Consider the following 18,976-nt stretch of genomic DNA (forward strand, 5'->3'; position numbering starts at 1 on the left):
CAAGGAGCTGCCGGGTCTGACCTGCCCACCTCTCTGCCCATCTCCAGTATTTGTTACCTCCACCCATGGCCCAAATACCACAGGAAACCTTCTATGCCCACCCCTTGCCCCACCCCTTGCCCCACCCTCTTTTGCCAGAAGCTCCCATCACTCCAGATATTGCCTCTTCCTACATCTGAGGAGACCCACAAAATCCCATACAGCAAACAGAATAGGGAGTCAGGACCACGAAAAGGTAATGGAAAGATCAGAAGAAGGTCAAGGCCATGAAGGCTTATACAGTTCACAGCACTGAGCTTCACCATGGCTCAGAGCTTCCTGGCACCCAGGGCAAAAAGGATGACTCAGGCAGTTACATAAATGACATTATCAGACAGACAGAGGTGGACCAGGGCAGTGAGGTCGTGAACAACATAGAGTCCCAAAGAAATATTTTTGGATTTGGAGGGATTCATCCCAGGGGTGCTTCTTGGAGGAGGTGCTGAGGGATGCAGTGAGCAACGGTCTCTGTTCCCATAGCAAACTCTATCTCTCATCTCATCTAGGAGGGCCCAACATTTGCCCTGGGTGACGATGTGTCCATGAGCCTGTCCCCAGGATGTGCTCCCTCCCGAAGTGCCAACACTGCCTTTCCCTTCATTCTGCAGACATGTTCCAAAAGCCACTGAGCACTTCCTAGGCACCGGGGTTCCATTGGTGCAGAGTATACAATGTACACTTTATTAAAAGATAAACCATTGTCAGATAAATGGTTCAAAGAAAAAGTCAGGTCAAGGGACAGATGGAATAAGGTGGTCAGGATGACATCTCTGTGGAAGATTTTTTTTTAATATTTTAAAAAACTTTTCGTGGGGCTGGGGTTGTGGCTCATTGGTAGAGTCTTACATGTGCAAGACCCTAGGTTTGATCCTCAGCAACACATAAAAATAAATAAGTGAAATAAAGGTATTATGTACAACTACAACTAAAAAATAAATATTAAAAAAAAATTTTTTTGTGTGTGTGGTACTGGTGATTGAACCCAGAACCTCATGCATGCTAGGCTACATCCCCAGTCCTTATCTTAAATTTTGAGACAGGGTCTCTCTAAGTTACCCAGACTGATCTCAAACTCGCAATCCTCCTGCATCAGCCTCCCATGTAGCTGGAATTATAGGAGTAAGCCACCACGTCCAGTTAGGACTAACATTTAAACTGAGATCCAAATGCAGTGACTATCATGCAGATGTTTGGAGAAAGCATTTAGGGCACAAGGAAACAGCAAAAGGAAAGGTCCTAGTGGAAGATAATCTGGCATGTCTGAAAAATTACAAGGCCAAGAGAGATGGCCCAGGGGAGAGAGTCTTCAAGGTAAGGGGCTGGGACAGTTGACTGTGGGATGAGGTAAGGACTGGGGTTATATTCAGGATTGAGGAGTAAATGGAAGACTGAGATCAGAAAAGGATGCAGCTTCAAGTTAGTCGTCTAACATTCTACCATCCACAGGTTCCAAATACCAGATGCCCAGCATGGAACCACACCCAGAGGCTGAGTCTGGGCTTCTCTAGTGGAAAGGAAACTCTGGCAGTGACCTGCTCTGCACTGCCCTGTCACACCCCCAATTAGCCCATCTTTTAAGCACCTACTATGTACCAGAGACATACCCAGGGAGCCTTCCAGGTGACTCTGCTAGTCCATTTGGCACCCTTATGGGTTCACCAGACTGTCTAGCTCTGGCTTCCCTGCAGCCATGCCAGAATGTCATGGCCAGGGTGGGGGGTGGTATAGCACCCACCTTCCCGGGCACGACGATCCTGAAGCAGCTTGCCAGCAGAAGCAGTCTTGTAGAGGAAGCCGCTGTGGCTCACGGTTGGCAGGACAACTGAGTAGTGCTTTTCCAGGGGTTTCATCGAGTCCAGTCGAGGGACCTCTTTGGAGCAGGGGAAAGAATGGCTGGTCATGATGGCCATCCAGGAGGGTGGCTTCTTGTATTGGGCACCCAGGCTCACATTCAAGTCCCAGCTCAGCCCCCCAGCTTCCTGAGCAGCACTTCCAGGCTCCTAGTCATACCTCCTAGGTTCCATACAAGCTATTTCCCCACCACTGCCCACCTGTGGGAGCTCCACTCATTTCCAAAACTTAGCTCCAGGACCATCCTCCTAGGAAGCCTGCCTGACTCCCAGCCCCCCTCACACTCCCAATTGGAGGCACAAGGCCAGGCACGCTAGAATGAGGGGGGCTTTGGGCCAACTCAATAACAATCCCTGGAGATAGGTTTGTCCCAGACAGCATGAAGCCCAGCAAAGCAGCCTGGCTCCAGCCTTGCTCCCAGTGGTCAGCAATGCAAGTGAGGGGGGAGTGTCCTACACCCCTCCAGACCAAGCCAGCTGGGTGGTCTCCTATGCCTCCTGGACACCTGGGCTCTCTCCAACCCAGCATACCCCATCCGCCCATGGCCCAGAGCCCAGAACCCCAGCCACTGAGCTCCACCCTCAGTCCTGGGATGTGGCTCCAGAGGCTAGGCCTGGGCCATGACCAGCGCCATTCACCCCCACCATCCCCTTCTCACCCACTCCAGGAGTAGGAGCCAAATGGGACCCAACCCAGGTCTGTGACTGGGCTCCACCCAAACAGAGCAGTGGACAGGGCTGCCATGTCTACTGCAGGTCACACACAGAAATGCAATACTGCCTCTACACAGCAGCAGACACACATTGCATGTGCAAACCTCAAAGCCCTCAACACCCCTCCCCGCCACAAGGAAACAGACCCAGAGCAGTTCTGAAGCGTGCATGCCCTGACACACAGATGCCACCCTGCAGGACCCACCCTGCAAGTTAGGAAGGGGCACACAAATACATAACAGTCACAGAGACACAAATGAACACATATATGAATCACAAGTGTACACAAATCCAAACACACCCCACATCACACACTGCTGCCCCAGGGTGCCTCGAGGACCTGTGACAGCAGTTTCAGAGTAGCCTATAAATCAAGCCTCTGGTCCTTGTCGGACCTTCACCCCACAAATCCCTATCAGCTGGAGGATCTGACAAGGGGAACAGTCCCACCAGCCACTCACCCGTGTTCTGGTTGTTCCGAAGGAACTCCATCTGCAGTGTTTGCCCGGCCTGCTCGGCGAGAGCCAGGGGCGTGGGGGCCTGCGGGTCCCCTGAGAAGCAGCTGACCCCAGCCCCACAGCCCAGAAGTGCCTGGGTCTCTGCCAGATCTGTGGTGGTGACTGCAGCACACAGGGCCTGGGAGAAGGGAGGGAGGGTGAGCTCAAGCAGAGAGTGAGTGGGAATGGGGTAGAGGAGAGGAGAGGAGAGGAAAAGAAGAGGAAGGAGTCACCCAGGTCTGGGGTGGCTCCAGATAGAAAGACTCCTCCGACTGAAAGAACAGAGGGAAGACAGAGAATAACAGAAAAGACAAGGGGAGGGAGGGCGGCCACAGGTCACCTAGCAGCGGCCTCACCCCGATGGCAGCCCTGGGACACAGCTGTCGGTCAGCCTTTGGAGGAGGATCTCAAGCTCCCTCTGCCTTGTGGAGGGGCAGAGGGGGACTTTGTAGCTAAGTCCTCCCACATTTGAATTCCTCTCCGCCTGCCTGACCTTCCCAACCAATGGGATCTACCGCCCTCCTGGCTTGCAGGCCAGACTGGGCTGGGCTGGGGGCAGGACGCCTGGGTCCCTGGGAGGTGGAGGCCTGGCTCCCACTGGGCTTCTAGAGCTAGACTGAGCCTGCTGGGATGGGGCCGGTTGGGGGAGGGACTGAGGGCTGACCAGAGGTCACCAATGGCATCCCCCTGCCTTGAGCAAGCTGCCTCCCACCCAGGCTGAGCCAGATCAAGACAGAAGACTTGGCTCCCAGCCTGTCAGGGCCTGGGGCCCATATGGGGCCTCATCTTGAACAGGGTGTGGATAGGGGTGGGTCGGCGCAGTCCAGCTGTTTTTCATGAGCCTGACAGGAAATAGCATCCCCATCAAGTTCACTCCTTTTGGCAGGATTCAGAGGGAACAGGACAGGGTGCGGGAAACAGAGGAATCCAGAGGGAGGCAGACAGATGGTAGGAACATGGTACAGGCCCAAGGCTTAGCTCCTCCTACGTTGCCCTAATGTTTTCTTAGGTCTTCTTCCCTCTGGGCCTCAGTTTCCCCACTTACCAACTCATTGTTCTGAGCTGGTAGAAAAGATGGGTTGAGATAGAGAATTGGAGTAGCAAGAAGACAAGGGATAGTTGCAAGGGGTCCTGACAAAGCAGGGACAAAGGGATGAGCTCAAGGGCCCAAGAGGTACAGTGCCCTGACCTTGTCCAGCTCCTCCTGGTTGCCAAAGAGTGGGTGGTAGCGGCGGTATTTGCCCTCCCTGTACTTGGCCTCCAGGTGGTGCCGCCGGGCAACGGGGCTGCTGCTGGGCTGCAGGGCCTCGCTGGGGGGCACATTGGCTGCCCAGAAGCGGTTCCCAGCACCATTGCCCAGCTGTAAGAAGAGCTGCAGGTATGGGAAAGAGGTCAGGGGGGTGACCGATTGGGGAGGGGGTGGGTTTCCCTGAGGTTGTGGCCTTGGAGAGCTAGGACACTCCCCCATTCCCCGGCTCAGCACAGAACAAGAGGCAGACAGTCTGACAGGTGAACGCTCCAGGCCTGGTCCTTGGTCCCTGGGGACCCTGTCATTGCCCCACCCAGCCCCACATCTGGAACTCTGCATTCCTTTGTCTGTCCTGGGTGGGGGTGTTGTCAAAACTGTCAGCCAATGGGATAGGCAGGGGTTTTGGAACCATCTCCTGTCTTGACATTCCTGTCTGGGTGCGGGGAGGGGGGGGGTGCAAATTCTAGGAGAGTACAGGGGTCCAGCATTTGAGGAGCTAGTTCATTCTTTTCTGTGCTCAATATTCATTCCACCGCAATTTCCTTGGTTTTCCACCTCCCCTTTCTCAGGTCCTATGTGGGGTGCTGGAGTCACAGTAGAGTAAAAGCAGAAATAGGCCCTACCACTACAGACTTGCTTTGTGGCTTTAACAAGTTATTTTTCTCCCTGAGCCTTAGCGTCCTCAACTGTATACTGGGTATTTAATCCTAACTCACAGGATTGTTTTGAAAGTCAAGTTAATTAACAACTGCAAAGTCCTTATGTACCACACACACGGTGAGGACAGAGAAAATGGATGTGACGCCCAGATTGCTGTGAAATCTCCAGCTTGGCTGATACTGTCAGCCATGCCCTATGAGGTAGGTCCCGGGGACTAGCCTCCTGCTCCATGTTCTCCACTGCAACTACCACACATCTGGGTACCAGGGAACTTCAAGTATGCTGAAACACATGTTTACATCTGTGTGTACCCCAAAGCCTGTCTCTTCATATCCATTGGTGTGGATGAGTTCAGATAAAGTGAAGGGGAAGAGGCTCTGAGGGGATGTCTGAGGTGGAGGAGAAGGCCCAGGTCAGCCAGGAGGTGGGATGGAGAGGGGCAGGGCTGTGTGGTTGGTATGGATTTGCTGGGTAATCTCAAGCCCACTACAGCCACATCTGTACAATGGGAAGACAGTTGAACTAGATCAGGGCTCAGCAAATCCTCCAAAAAGGCCAAATAATAAATAGTTTTGTGTTTTACAGGCTTATACAGTCTCTGTTACATCTTCCTTTTTTTTTATAACCCTTGAAAACTGTAAACACATTCTTAGCTCACTGGCTAGATTGCTGACTTTGCCAAAAGTCAGTTTTTCTAAGATCCCCACCCACTACATTATCATAAAGGTCTCCCTAGCTCCAAGGTGCTGGGGTCAGTGAGATGGGGACAGGAGCTAGGAGACCCAGAGAGCAGCTGAGGGGGGCAAATCTTAAGTATTGGTGGCAAGCAGGGGCTTTACCCACCTCGATGAGTGTTTCTGTCCACACCTTCCTGTCCATCTTCAGGCTCCGCACCTTGGAGACTCCAGCGCCCAGGCCCCGGTGCTCCCCTGTAAACAGAGGGCCAGACTCCGGTCACACGGGCCCTCCCCTTCATGTGAGTACCACCTACCCCCAGCAGGCCCCAGGGCCCGGGTCTGAGGCTCTACCTGAGGCATAACTCTGGAGCCTGATCATGCACCCCTGCTCCCCACATCACAGCACTGTGCCTTGCAACTCTCGCCAGACCTCCTCCTGCTCTCCATCCTGGACCCTGCAGTAGTCCCCCAACTGGTCTCCAATCTCAGTTTCTAGCCACCAGTCAGAGTCTGATCCACAAATCTGACCAGGTCCTAGTGCCTCACACATCCTCTCACCTGGACTCTTGCTGCCACCCCCATCCCACCATCCCGCCACCACCCTGCCTCCCTAGACTCCCACTGGGCTGGTTCTGTCAGGCCACTTTCCACTCAGCCCTGCCGTGAGATGGCTTTAAAAGGCATATCCCTCTTTACAACCTCCAGTGGTCCCTGGGACCAATCTAAATTCCCCACACTTCCTCCAGCCCCATGTTTCTGCCTGGACTCCCATCCCCATCCCCCAAGGCCACTCCTTCCTGTCCTTCAGATCTCTACTGACACATCAACTCCTCCGGGAGGGATTCCTGGACAACAGCACATTCTCTCTAGCACTCCCAGCACTTCTCTTGTGTTTTCTGCCTCCCTGCTAGAATGTCAGCAGCCTGCAGGCTGCTCGAGTCCTGCCTGCCCTTTTCAGGGCTCCATCCTCACTGCCCAGAACAAAGCCTGGCATACGATAAGCACCAGTAAACCTTGGCAGAATGAAAGGAGGGGCTGTAGGGAATGAAGCCTTGCTCAACTACAGGTAACAACAGGGACCCCTGGAACAGGGAGGGAGTTGGGGCGGCTCTGGCCTTGGCCTGCCTCCCTTGGAACACCTATTTGTCCTCTCCAGTCAGCCTCACGACTCCACGCGCTGATGCCCTTCTCATGTTCCCCAGCTGGGTCATCACTTTCCTGTACCCCAACCTCATGGCCCCAGACCCCTGAATCTTTGCCTTAGAAGTCCCACAGGCCTTGGGGTTCTTCCCCGAGATTAGTGCTTTCCCCAGACCTGTCCCTCCCCATGGATCCCCACTTCAGAGGATCCCCACTTGCAGTCAACCAAAGCCACCACCTGGGCACTGACAGCTCCCATGAGGGTTCAATGTCTGGCACAGCATCTGGCACAGGGAAACCCCTTAATAAATTCAGTGGGGTGAATGCATCCGGGCTCCACCCTCTCATTCTCACCCTCCTCAACTGAGACTTTTATAACACAGATCTTAAATAACCCTGAGTACTCATCCCTTGCCCAGGCCAGACCTCCCACTGCTCTCTATCCTGGACCCTGCAGTAGTCCTCCGACTGGTCTCCAATCTCAGCTTATAGCCACCAGTCAGAGTTTGATCCACAAATCTGACAGGTCCCTGGGTCTCCTGCCTCCTAGCCCCTCTGGACAAACAGCAGCTCTTCCCACCCGCCTGGCTGACCTCCCCCTAGTCTTCCAATGTCACAGGGATACCAGACCCAACCGACCTAGGCTTAAATCCAGACTCACTTAATTGCTGGGGGATCTTCTTATATATATAAATATTTTTTTAGTTTTTATGGACCTTTATCTTATTTATTTACATGCGGTGTGAGAATCGAACCCAGTGCCTCACACTTGCTAGGCAAGCGCTCTACCACTGAGCCACAACTCCAGTCCCTAGGGGTGATCTTGAACAAACCATTTTCCTTATCTGTGCCTCAATGTCCTCACCCATGTTGTGAAAATGGAACCCCTGCCATGCTGTGTAAGGACTTAAGGTTAAACCTGGTGAGAAGGGCTTAGCGGGAAAGAGCAATTTTATGAACAGTGACTCCAGTCCCTTCTGCAGCACAGGCAACCTGCTGTCCCAACTCACCAGCCCTGACCCCGTATGCCTGGAGCCCCTAGCACGCACACACCTGCACAGCGCTTGCAGATGACAACACAGAGGTTGATGGAGGCCCAGTCGGGCTGTGCAGCCCCGCAGTCAGCACAGAACCTGTTGGGGGCTGCGGCCCAGATGCGCTCAGTCACTTCCGAGGTGGACAGAGCCTCAGCAATGGCTCCCTGCATGGCCTCCAGCCACTGCTCCTTCTCTAGCTCTGACTCGGCCGAGAAGCTGGAACACAGGAGTAAGAGGACTGCTGGGAAAGGACCCAGAGGGACTTGGGGCAGCAGGAAGGAGCACAGCATCAGGGTGGGGAGGGGTGCAGAACAAGGCTTTAGGAGTTCCTGGAAAAGAGAGGCCTTCTGAGTCTGGTGAGGAAGGCAGGCATGGACAAAGGAAAGGACACTGAATCTGAGGTATAGATGGAGCAGGGGGACTCTGCCCAGGCCAGGGAGGTGGAAAGAAATGATGCATGGACTAAGACCTGATAGATGAGCAGGGCTGAGCTAGGTGAATGGTGGTGGAAGGGCATTCTAGACAGAGGGGACATCATGTGCAGAGGGGCAGGGCAACACATGGGCACTCCAGGACCACATGGGCCTGTGCTAGGCAGAGGAGGTCAAGGCGTACGCCCAGCACAGCCGAGCACCCATAGTGGTTTGAAGTGGGAGTAAGGGAAGGGTACAGATATGTCTCTAAAAGACCCCTATGCCATCCGCATCTTTAACCGCCTTCCTATTCCAGTCCCATGAGTCCAAAGACATTGACCCAATATACACAGATACCCTGGAGCCCTGCCATACCATTTCCTGCTCTTCACGTAGAAAGTCCTAGATGGACAATAAATGGATGAGTGTCCCCCACCCCAAAAAAGACCCCCCTGGCTCTTTCCCTGCTGCCACCACCACCTCCAAGCCACACGTATATTCAAGATTCTGTACCACATGCACCTACCACCATACTGAGAAAGGCGTTACTGATAGAGAGGTAATGGATGTTAGCACCACTTTACAAGAGGGGCTGAAGACTCCCCTTATCCACAAAAGCCTGTCACTGGAATTCCCAAAGCTTCCAAAGCCTAGCAAGTTCCAAGTCCGTCTTTGTGTGCCTGCACCCAACCGTGAGCACCCTGTATTTCAGGTGGGGAAAGCCCTTTGTGCTGAACATCCATCCAATCAACCTAATTAAGGTTGATGAGGAGAGTGAGTGGCCTCTGTAAAACAAAATAAAGGGGAAACTCCATCACATGGGTGGTTGCAGTTGTGTGCTAATTAAGAATTCTGGGGCTGGGGCTCAGCGGTAGAGCGCTTGCCTAGCACATGTGAGATCCTGGGTTCGATCCCCAGCATCACATAAAAGTTAAAAAAAAAAAAAAAAGGTATTGTGTCCAACTACAACTGAAAAATGAATATTAAAAAAAAAAAAAAAGAATTCTGGACTGCCGGTGCAGTGATACACACCTGTAATCCAGCTACTGAGGAGGCTGGGGCAGGAGGATCACAAGCTCAAGGCCAGCCTCAGCAACTTAACAAGACCCTCAGCAACTGAGCAAGACCCTGTCTTGAAGTAAAATTGTAAAAAGGGCTGAGGATAAGGCTCAGTGGTGGAGTGCTTGTCTAGTATGTGCAAGGCCCGGGTTCAATCCCTAGTGCCACCAAAAAAAGAAGGAAAAGAATTACAGCAAAAATCTCAGGCCAAGATGTCATTAGTACTTCAAATGTAAGAAATGAACAAATAAAAACTTGGCTTTCAATGAAATGGCTAACACTCTGTGGTCACAGTGGACAGAGCAAAGTGGCACAGGCAGCCACAGAGTGAAGAGGTAGGGGTCTGGGGTCAGAGGGCCAGTCAGGCCCAGGCCAAGAGGGTAAGGGCAAAGGAACAGGAACAGATAGAGGTGGGGCAAGACAGGGGCGGCGGCAGATTTGCACAGTGGTAAGGAGACGCAGGGATTCTCAGGGGTAGAGATGGAGCCCTGGGAGGATCAGGGGACCCTACGAAAGGAGATGTCCACAGAGCGGTCAGACACACAGGCCTAGAACTGGAGAGCCAGCTGGGCTAAGGGCAAAGATGGTGGCAGTGAGAACGGTGATACAGAGTGGTTCCCACAGTGTTGGAATCCTCAGTCTCTAGGAAACAGGGGCACAGACAAGGCAGTGGACTCCCAGGTCACACAACTAATCAGAGGTGGGCCCATGGTTGGGACCCAGGCATAGCATGGTGCCTCAGAAGTGGCAGCTGAAAGTCTGGAAGTGGTAAGGCTGCTCAGGGAGAGAACAGAGGATAGACGCAGACACTGAAGGAAAGCTGGAGAACAAGGAGGAGCATCCAGAACATACCCTCAAGACAAAATGAGGAACCTTTGAGTGGAGGGAACATTCATGACAGCAAAGCACTATCAAGAGAGCAGGGCTGGGCTGGGGAGTAGCTGAGAGAAGAGGGCTTGCCTCGCACACACAGGCTCTGGATTGATCCCCAGCACCAATGGGGGGTGGGGGGAAGCGGGGCAGCCAGAGGGTAGCAGGGGGGAGTGGAGTGGGGGAGCAGCTGGCTGGTGAAGCAAGCTGGTAGGGGTGACCTGTGAGCTGTGCGGTAGGCATGGGGTACGGGGGACCAGTGGGAAGCAGGGTGCAGTGAGGCGTCCACTTAGAAAGGAGAGACCCGAGCAGCTCAGCAAGAAAAAGCAAAGGACCTGCACAGGTGGGGCAGGGCTGGATGGGAAGAAAACCATCCTAGCAGGGGCAGCTCCACATACATGAAGAGAACACTAAAGGCGAGGATGCAGGCGAGCCTGGGGGGCAGGCACACCTGAAGATGCGGTAGGGCGTGGTGAGGTCAAAGCTGCGCCGATCCAAGTCCTTCACGTTTCCCACACTCATGTCGATGAAGGTGATGCCGATGCCCAGGTGGTATTCCTGGCGGGAGAGGGAGGGATGAGGGTGAGGCCTTGGTGGACTAGAAAGTGCCCAGGAAAAAGATAAGGGAGGACTCAGGGATTGGAGCATGGGGAAATGGCCTGCGCTCAGGGTCCAGAGCAACGAGGAGCGGGTGCCAGAGCCAGGAGGTGACAGGAGGGCAGTGCTCAGGGAGCAGGCAAGGGATGGGCTGAGATCCAGAGGCAGAAGGAGGGGAGGCAAAGTCCTGGGCTCAGTGCTGGGAAGGTGGAGCTAAAAGTACAGGGCTCGGAGACGGGCAGGGGACAGGAAGAAGGACCAGGGTGGCAGACATGGGGCAGGGGGAACCTCAGTGGCCTGACCCAACCTTCTTACCTCCAGATTCTTATACAGCTGCACTTTGTCACCGACCACAGTCACATATAGCTTATTTTTAAAGCCACGCAACTCTAGGCTGCCAGCATGCTCTGGCTGCTCTGAGCCTCGAACTCCCAACAGATAAGCACTGGCCGTCCGGGCCCGAGCACGCTGCTCAGCCACTGCCTGCTGCAGGGCCTGCATCCACTCCTGCCGCTCCACTAGGCAGAGAAGAAGGGATAAGTCTGAACTCAGCCTGGAAGGGAGCCCCAGGGTCTCCTAGCCCTAGGCTCCTTGGGAAACACCTCTGCCAGAAGTCCACCCAGACTGCCGCTTCTTCCTCTGCCTGACTTCTCTGACTCAAACAAGCTCAGGCCCCTGTCCCAGCTTGGGCCACTTAGGCTGGGTAAGTCACTTCACCTGTCTGAGCCTGTTTCCCCTGCATACGGGAATGTGGTTCTGAGAGTCAGGGAGTGTGGGGGGCCAGTCAGAGCAGCCCCTTCTTTCCCTCCCTCCCTAGGTGTGAGGTGGGGGAGCAGATGTCTCTTCCTCCTCCTTATCTGACCAAACTTCCAGCTTCCTCTCCCTGCTCCACACATGCAACCCTCCCACTCCCCACCATCACTCTCTGCCCGGAAAGCAAAGGTCCGGTTGTTAGTGATCACTTCAAACTTCTGGTCCCCAATGGCAGTCACACGGGAGATGCAGGCCACAGAGATGAAGCGCTTAGAGTAGGCATCCTGGGGAAGAGACAAGAGCTACTTTTCATGGGGGCGGTGGGGACCTCCCTTGCTTCCCTCAGCCTCAGCTGAACCGAAGGCTGCAGAGGTCTCCGGCAGTGATCAGGGATCGCCCTGTGCTGACCCCAAACACTGACCGTGGGCCAGGAGGACACAGTTCAAAGAGTCAGACCACACTGTTAATGAGGACTCAGTTAGACTCCACCTGGATCCAACATCAAAGTTTAGCCCAGGCCCAGCCTGAGCAGGGGTCAAGTCGGGACTGATCTAAGTAAGCCTCACCTTGTTACTGTCAAAATATCGCAGGTGATCAGCATCCAATTTCACCCATCGCTTCTGATAGATATAAGATCTGGAGAGAAGAGGCAGAAGGACCACAGATCAAAGGACTAGACGTCACGAGAGAGGTTCCAGCATTACCCTAGCCCCACCACCCCAGCAGTCATATACAAAGTTAGGATCAGCCAGGTACAAGGGAAAAGGATCTCAAGTAGTCACTGAGAGGAAGATGGGCTTTCCCTATAGCAAGAGTGACTAAAGTCAGACTCAAAATAGGACTTCTTAAGAACAATAAAACATAGTGATATGGATAATCAGTGGTTAGGGCATGTCAGAAGGAGTCTCCCTCAAATAATCTTGGAGCCCACTGATCTCTGGAACCATGACACCAGTGTCTTGGAGCACGCCCACCCCATGTGGACACCAGCAGGACCCAAGAGGCCTCACTCACCCCTGTGGTGGGTTCTTGTCCAGCCAGCCAGCCTTGATGACTGGTGTAATGGGGCCGGAGCCCCCAGGCAGCTCCTCCATGGGTTGTGGTGGGAGCTCAGGGGTCAGGCTGGGCAAGGGTGAGATCAGGCCACTGATGTGCCATCCACCACTAGGAAAAGAGAAGGGACAGAGAGCAGTGGATAGAGACTCCCTCAGGGTGAGGGCTGGGGAGATGGGAGGGCGGGGCTGGGCTTTGAAAAGGAGGATGGCTGGAAGGGGTAACTACCAGAGGTGTAGACACTCACTTGGGGACACCCTCGTAGGCGTGGTCATCCTCATCCTCCTCGTCCCCGGACAGTTCCTCCCCCTCACTCAGCAGACTGGCCACGCGCACTGCCCGTGGGACTTGGCGTGGTGGGGGCTCCTCCTACCCCCCAGGCCCACTCAGCATCAGGCTTCCCTTCAAGTCCCAGATCATAGCCCCGGGGGTTGCCACGTGCACCTCTGTCCACTCCATCCCTTCCCTACACAACTCAGCATTTTTACTTCTGCTTCTTCCACCCCCACCCCTGCCAGCTAAGACCATGCTGGGACCCAGGCTCACAAGGACCAGAGACCCAGTGGCACACAGAGATCTAGGACAGGGACAAAGACAGAAAGCTAAGAAAGAGAAAGACTCAGGACGAGGGAGAGAAGACAAGCTCTGAGAGAGGGTGGCATGGGAACACAGAAAGTAACATAGACAGAGGGACAGCTACTCCAAGACAGACACAGAGGGAGGGGGCAGTCCACACATTTTTGATACAGTTGAAGCCTGGAGCAGAAGCCCCAGAGCAGAGCCCAGACCCCTGGTTCAAGGTTCTGGGGGTTGCACTGGACTCTACCCCTGCATGGCAAGACAAAGAAATGGGAAAGGGAACTCCCTTGGGGAACAGCAGCCCACTCTCTGGTGATCCCCAGGTCTAGGAGGCAGCTGGGCGGCCCTCCCTCCATACTAACAGCAGGCAACCCAACCTGCCTGCTGTCCTGCCCACCTTCTTGGTCATCACGCTGGCTGGGGCCCTAGGCCCCTCCTCTGGGATTTCATCATAGTCAGAGTCATCTGGTGAGAAAGAGGTGGGGGAGAACCTGCAGCAAATGGCTTGGCCATACCTCTCGAGACTTGGCAGCTTGGCTTCAAAAAGCCCACCTCCATACCACAGCTCCCACCCCCACCCTAGCCTGGCTTTCAAAAAAGGCACGGGGACAGGAAATGCTATTTATATCAAAGAAGAGGCAGGGCCACCACAGGGAGGTCTGACCAGGCAGCAAGCTTGGAGGTCAGAGCAGGGACGGCCCCCAAAAGGCTACAAAGGCAACAAGAATTAAGGAAAGTAGACCACCCCACAGCCGCAAGCCGGCTCCACGGGAGCACTCCCTACCCTGAAGCCAAGGCTCACTCAGGCTGTGTCCCGCCCATAGTGGTCAGGAGATCAGGCAGGGGCACCGTCTCCATTTTATTTATTTATTTAGTTTTTTTTACATTTTTGGTATAGGGATTGAACTCAGGGGCACTTAACCACTGAGTCACTTCCCCATCCCTTCTTATAGTTTATTTAGAGACAGGGTCTCGCTAAGTTGCTCAAGGCCTCACTAAGTTGCTGAGGCTGGCTTTCAACTTGCAATCCTCCTACCTCAGCCTCCCAGACTGCTGGGATTATAGGCATGCACCACCACACCTGGCAAGCAGTCTCCATTTTGCAGATAAAAATGATACTCGGGGAGACCCATGACCTGCTCAGGCAGCACAGTGGGCTGGTGGCAGGCAGGCAGCAAGGTAAGCGTCACCCTCGCATGCTCTCCAGGGCTAATCCCAGGTAACTTGCCAGGAGCCCCATCTGGCTGCAGTACCCACCAAACTCCGGTGGCTGGCGGGGAGGCTTCGGAGGGATCTCTGGGGGGCAGGGAGGCCCCTGGGGGACGGTGGATGCAGGCTCCTCTGGCTCTGGCTGTGGATGGGATGACAGTGGTGGCAACAATTCCTCCTTGGAGGGAAGGCTGGGAAGAGAACAGATGCTCAGTGTCACTAAGCGACAGAGGCAGGACTCGAGCCCTGGGAGCCAGCTCACCTGGCTGCCGCACACCCACACCCTACAGACGCCCCCCTCCGGAGCTCCTCACACAGCCCCTCACCTTACTTTCCTGACAGAGACCCTTCCCGGCACAAAGTCTAAGGGGAGCGAGCGCCCTCCTCAACCTGAATGAGCTCGTCACCTATCCCCAATATTCCAGAATTTAGTCACTGGGTGTCCACTCTGGAGGAAGGATAGAGACTAGAATGGAGGTCAGAGAAGGTTTCCTGGGGGAGGTGATGCTGAATCTGCACTTTTAAGGGTAGGAAGGCATTTGTTGGCAAAGAAATGAGACAGAAATGAAATGGACATTGAGGCTGAAGGCACAAACCACGGTCTCCAAAACCACCTCCTGAGCCCCTGAACTGTGGGTCTCTGGACTAAGGCTACCTTCTCTCTTGTCCAGACTTCAATACTACCTCCTGGGTACCCTCAGACCCCTCAACTCACCTCACCCCAATATACTCATCTCTCATGACACCACTTCTTCATCTCCACTATCGCTCTCCTCCCCCAACTCTCCAGGGACAGGTTCAGGGCCCCCTGGGCTCTCACACCACCTGTTTCTGTCTGGTCTTTGTCATCAAAGGCAAGGTCTGAATATCGCCTCAGTCTCTTTAGCTCCTGTGTGTTCTGGGACAAGTGTCACGCCTCTCTGAACCTCAGTTTCCTCTTCCATAAAATGGGACTATTTGCACTGGGAGGGTGGTGGGGGATTAACAGACAAGATATGACACAGGACAGTACACAGGATGTTCAGGCAACACCAGCTGGAACAAGTGCAGAGCCCTGGAGGCCAGGTCCCACCACCTGCCTCTGCCAGTGTCCTACAGGGGCCAACAAAGAGCAGCAGAGTGGGCAGCTTCCCTTGGTTATTTTTGGTCTGGTCTGTTCCCATATTCCTGGCAATGACTAACAGTGTGTTAAAAGCAAGGAGGACTAGGAGGGCAGGACTGGGTCAACATGGGGCTGTTGTACGCCCTTCTTCAGCTCTAGATCAAGTCCTCCTCTGAAAGTCTGCCCTGAGCCCTCCAGTCTGCTCCCCTAGTCCCTTTGTTTCCCTCCATTATGAACTTCATACAAAATTATTCCAAAAGATACTTCAATGTCCCTTGTGACGGTTACTGTGCTAGTGTCCAAGCAGATCTGAACCCCTAGCTCCAACCCGTGTTTCTTAGGACACGTAACTACTTCCGAATTGTAGTGCATAACCAAAGGGAATGTGCCCACCCACTCCTTTGCAGTCTGACCTTCAGCTGGCTTCCAGCCCTCTCCCTCTGGACACTCTGCCTGGTGGCCTGGCAGCCTTGTTACTAGGCAGCACTGCACTGGCACGCTGGCCTGCATTGGGAACTGTCAGTAAACTCTGAATCTGGGAGATAAGCCAGAGCTTGAGCTTCCCCCACTGGGGTGACTTATAACGAGGTACATCCCAGGCAGGGCCTAAAGCCACACATGTGTGGTTGCCCTCTTGGTACAAGAGGTTTCTAAACCAGGCTTGGCTCCCTGCGAGCCACATGTCCACTCTGATTCCTCAGCCCCTCCCTCTGAGCTGTCACCTAGAGGACCATGGAGAACATGCAGATGTTGCATGTATGCCACGGGGACCCCATAGCAGAGGAAGACCTGCAGCTGCTGGTGGCAAGCTGCTCTGGACCCTGTCTGCCTCTCTGAGAACCTGATATCGAGGGGGCTGTGGCAGTCTCGAGGGGGCTGTGGTGGTCTCAAGAGCTTGAACTTTTAGCTGAACTGAAGAAAACCCTCTGGTGGGCACAGTATCATTTGACCCATTCTCCCCCATTTGACCCTTAGGTGCCTTTAGAGCAGGGGCAGCATCTGACTCAATATTCCCACTATCCAGGGCAGGGAGGGCCTGGCTGAGTTGGTGGCAAGAGCACGTTGGTCAGGGGGGTGGGAAAAAAGGTAGTCTATGGGCAGGTGGGTAAATTGGTCATTAGGGTTGAAAGAGAAGCAAATGAAGTACGAATGATGACCAAAGAACCAAATGACTGAGTGCCCACAGGCCCAAGAACATGCCCCAGCTGGTCAGATCAATGTCCTTGGAGACTGCTTGACAAGCAAGTCCATCAACCACTCTGCTGCTTCCCAGATGCCAAGAGCACCAAACAAGGCTGAAGGGGTGTAGCTCCCAACACCTGCCCAGGTCTAAGGGCTGATGGGAAGAGGGGGGCAACAGGGCCAGGCTGCCCACTGCTCCTCACTGTTGGTATCCAGGTGACATCAGCCCCTTCACTCTGGTTCCCAGTCCGTCCCCATCCCTGTCCTGACTGTCTGGTCTGCCACACTGAGACCTCTGCCTCCACCCCACCTTCTCAGTTCTCGTATCCTCAGAATTGAGCAGAGATTTATAAACAAATGACTATCTAGATTAATTAATTCTTATTAATAAACGATGTGTGACTATGTATGCATGTTCCCAGCCACCTTCTAAGTACTTTACATGGATTTATTCATTTACTTTTTTCAAGGGCTCTATAATTTAAGGCTTGTTATCCTACTTTACAGATGAGAAAACTGAGGTGCAGAAATTTTAAGTAATTTGTCCTTGGGCCTACAGCTGGATTTGAACCCATCCCAGCACTACAGCCTGGCAAATGAGGCCTGAGAAGTATAAGGACTTCTCTGAGGCCTGTCTCCTCACAATAGCCACCTAGGCTGAGGGTCTAGCCAGCTCTAGAGCTGACACTCTATCCAAAGGGAACAAAATCACAACTCTGATGGCTGCCCAGTGACCAAGGCAAGAAGGGAGAGGAGAACACAGGCAAAGGGCTCCTCTCCCAGCAGGAAGGGAACTATGTCCCAGGAAGGGGGACAAAAGGGCTTCTAGTAAATCTCCATGCCCTATTCTAGCCACCTCCTCCAGGAAACCTCCTGGCTGACCCCTGCCTGCCTAGCACAGAGTATCAGGGCCCTGCTGAGTCAGGCCTGGGCCCAGGAAAGAAGAAGTGGTGTCCGGAAGGCAGAGCATGTAGGAAAACCCCAGGGAAGGGCAGTGTCCCTCTACCGAGAATGGGGCCCATGGAGTGCCCCTGCCCGTCTCCAAGGGCTTGCACCCTAGAAGCAGTCGCCAGCCCAGATGAGGTCCAGCTGGGGTGCTGCTCACTGGCCTCTGCCCCATTCCAGGGCACAAATGCATGATCCTACCTCCAGGCCATTGCTCACTATTTCCTCCTGCTCTTGCCCTCTTCCCCACATCGTCACCCATGGAAGCCTACCTGCACCTCCAGGCAGTCCCCAGGATGCCCCAGTGGAGCTCCTCCCCAGCCTCCCTGATGCCACTGGCTTCCCTGCTCCTTCAGTCCTTCCACTTCTCACCAAGAGACAGGTGACGCCTACGCCCACAGCACAACAGGGCACCCTGAGCAGGGTTGATCCACCCCAGACTGGGCCTGCAGTCCAACAAGTCTGACTTATGGGATTAGGGAAAATACGCAGCAGACCTTACACCCAGGAGCAGGGGAACATGAAGGTCCCAAGTTAGAAAAAAAGAGCAGAGTGAGTGTTTCATTAATCACAAAAAACAGAAATAATGACAGTTAAAAGTGGCATTGTTAATAACCATGTCAAGACAGTAGGCACAAATAGGGCCTGTCCCAGGCAAAATGAGATGTGTGGTCACTCTAATTAAGAGACAGAGCTTAGCTGGGCATGGTGACACATGCCTATAATCCCTGAGGCTTGGGAGGCTGAGGAAGGAGGATTGGGAGTACAAAGCCAGCCTCAGCAGTAGTGAGGCACTAAAGAACTCAGTGAGACTTCTAAGTAAAATACAAAATAGGACTGGGGTTATGGCTCAGTGGTTGAGTGCCCTTAAGCTCAATCCCCAGTAATGCCCGCCCCCCCCGCCCCAAAAAAAGAGAAATAGGGCTTTGGGCTGGGATTACAGCTCAGTGGCTCATGCCTATAATCCCAGCAGCTGGCCTCACACGTGTGAGGCACTGGGTTGGATCCTCAGCACCACATAAAAATAAATAAAATGAAGGTATTTTGTCCATCTACAATAAAAATAAATAAAAGAAACAGGGGCTTGGTGCCAGGCAGATGTGAGTTTGAATCTCACCTCAACCATCATCAGTCTCTGACCCCAAGCTACTCCCTTCACCTCTTAGCCTGTTTCCCCTCTGACCTGCCTCCGTGCTTATGGATACCTCAATAAGGGAGCACCATTCATCACCTGCACAGCTTTCTCACCTGGCTGTGGGTGAAGGAGACTCAGTCTTACAGGCTAGGCCAGAGGCAGCTGTCCAGCCTCCTCCTCCTCTAACTGCCTCTGACTCCCCTTCAGATTTTTCTT

General features: G+C 53.8%; 1 protein-coding gene across 14 annotated transcripts in view; it reads right to left on the reverse strand.

The window, feature by feature from the left end:
• The window catches only part of Arap1 (ArfGAP with RhoGAP domain, ankyrin repeat and PH domain 1), a 63,131-nt gene that overhangs the window by 14,073 nt on the left and 30,082 nt on the right, over positions 1 to 18,976 (reverse strand). For all 14 annotated transcript variants that reach the window (XR_002483716.3, XR_005733661.2, XM_078046635.1 and 11 more), the window contains 13 exons: positions 14,445 to 14,587; positions 13,585 to 13,652; positions 12,856 to 12,977; positions 12,570 to 12,719; positions 12,122 to 12,191; positions 11,719 to 11,839; positions 11,118 to 11,320; positions 10,657 to 10,763; positions 7,880 to 8,079; positions 5,853 to 5,938; positions 4,290 to 4,472; positions 3,065 to 3,239; positions 1,775 to 1,909 (listed from right to left, as the gene is read on the reverse strand). Coding sequence is in view for 12 of the 14 variants with exons in the window: in XM_078046635.1 (XP_077902761.1) it covers positions 1,775 to 1,909; positions 3,065 to 3,239; positions 4,290 to 4,472; positions 5,853 to 5,938; positions 7,880 to 8,079; positions 10,657 to 10,763; positions 11,118 to 11,320; positions 11,719 to 11,839; positions 12,122 to 12,191; positions 12,570 to 12,719; positions 12,856 to 12,977; positions 13,585 to 13,652; positions 14,445 to 14,587 (1,763 nt within the window). In the remaining 2 variants the exon portion in view is untranslated. The remainder of the gene's footprint in view (positions 1 to 1,774; positions 1,910 to 3,064; positions 3,240 to 4,289; positions 4,473 to 5,852; positions 5,939 to 7,879; positions 8,080 to 10,656; positions 10,764 to 11,117; positions 11,321 to 11,718; positions 11,840 to 12,121; positions 12,192 to 12,569; positions 12,720 to 12,855; positions 12,978 to 13,584; positions 13,653 to 14,444; positions 14,588 to 18,976) is intronic.

The sequence above is a fragment of the Ictidomys tridecemlineatus genome, chromosome 4 (genome assembly GCF_052094955.1).
Source record: "Ictidomys tridecemlineatus isolate mIctTri1 chromosome 4, mIctTri1.hap1, whole genome shotgun sequence".
NCBI lineage: Eukaryota > Metazoa > Chordata > Mammalia > Rodentia > Sciuridae > Ictidomys > Ictidomys tridecemlineatus.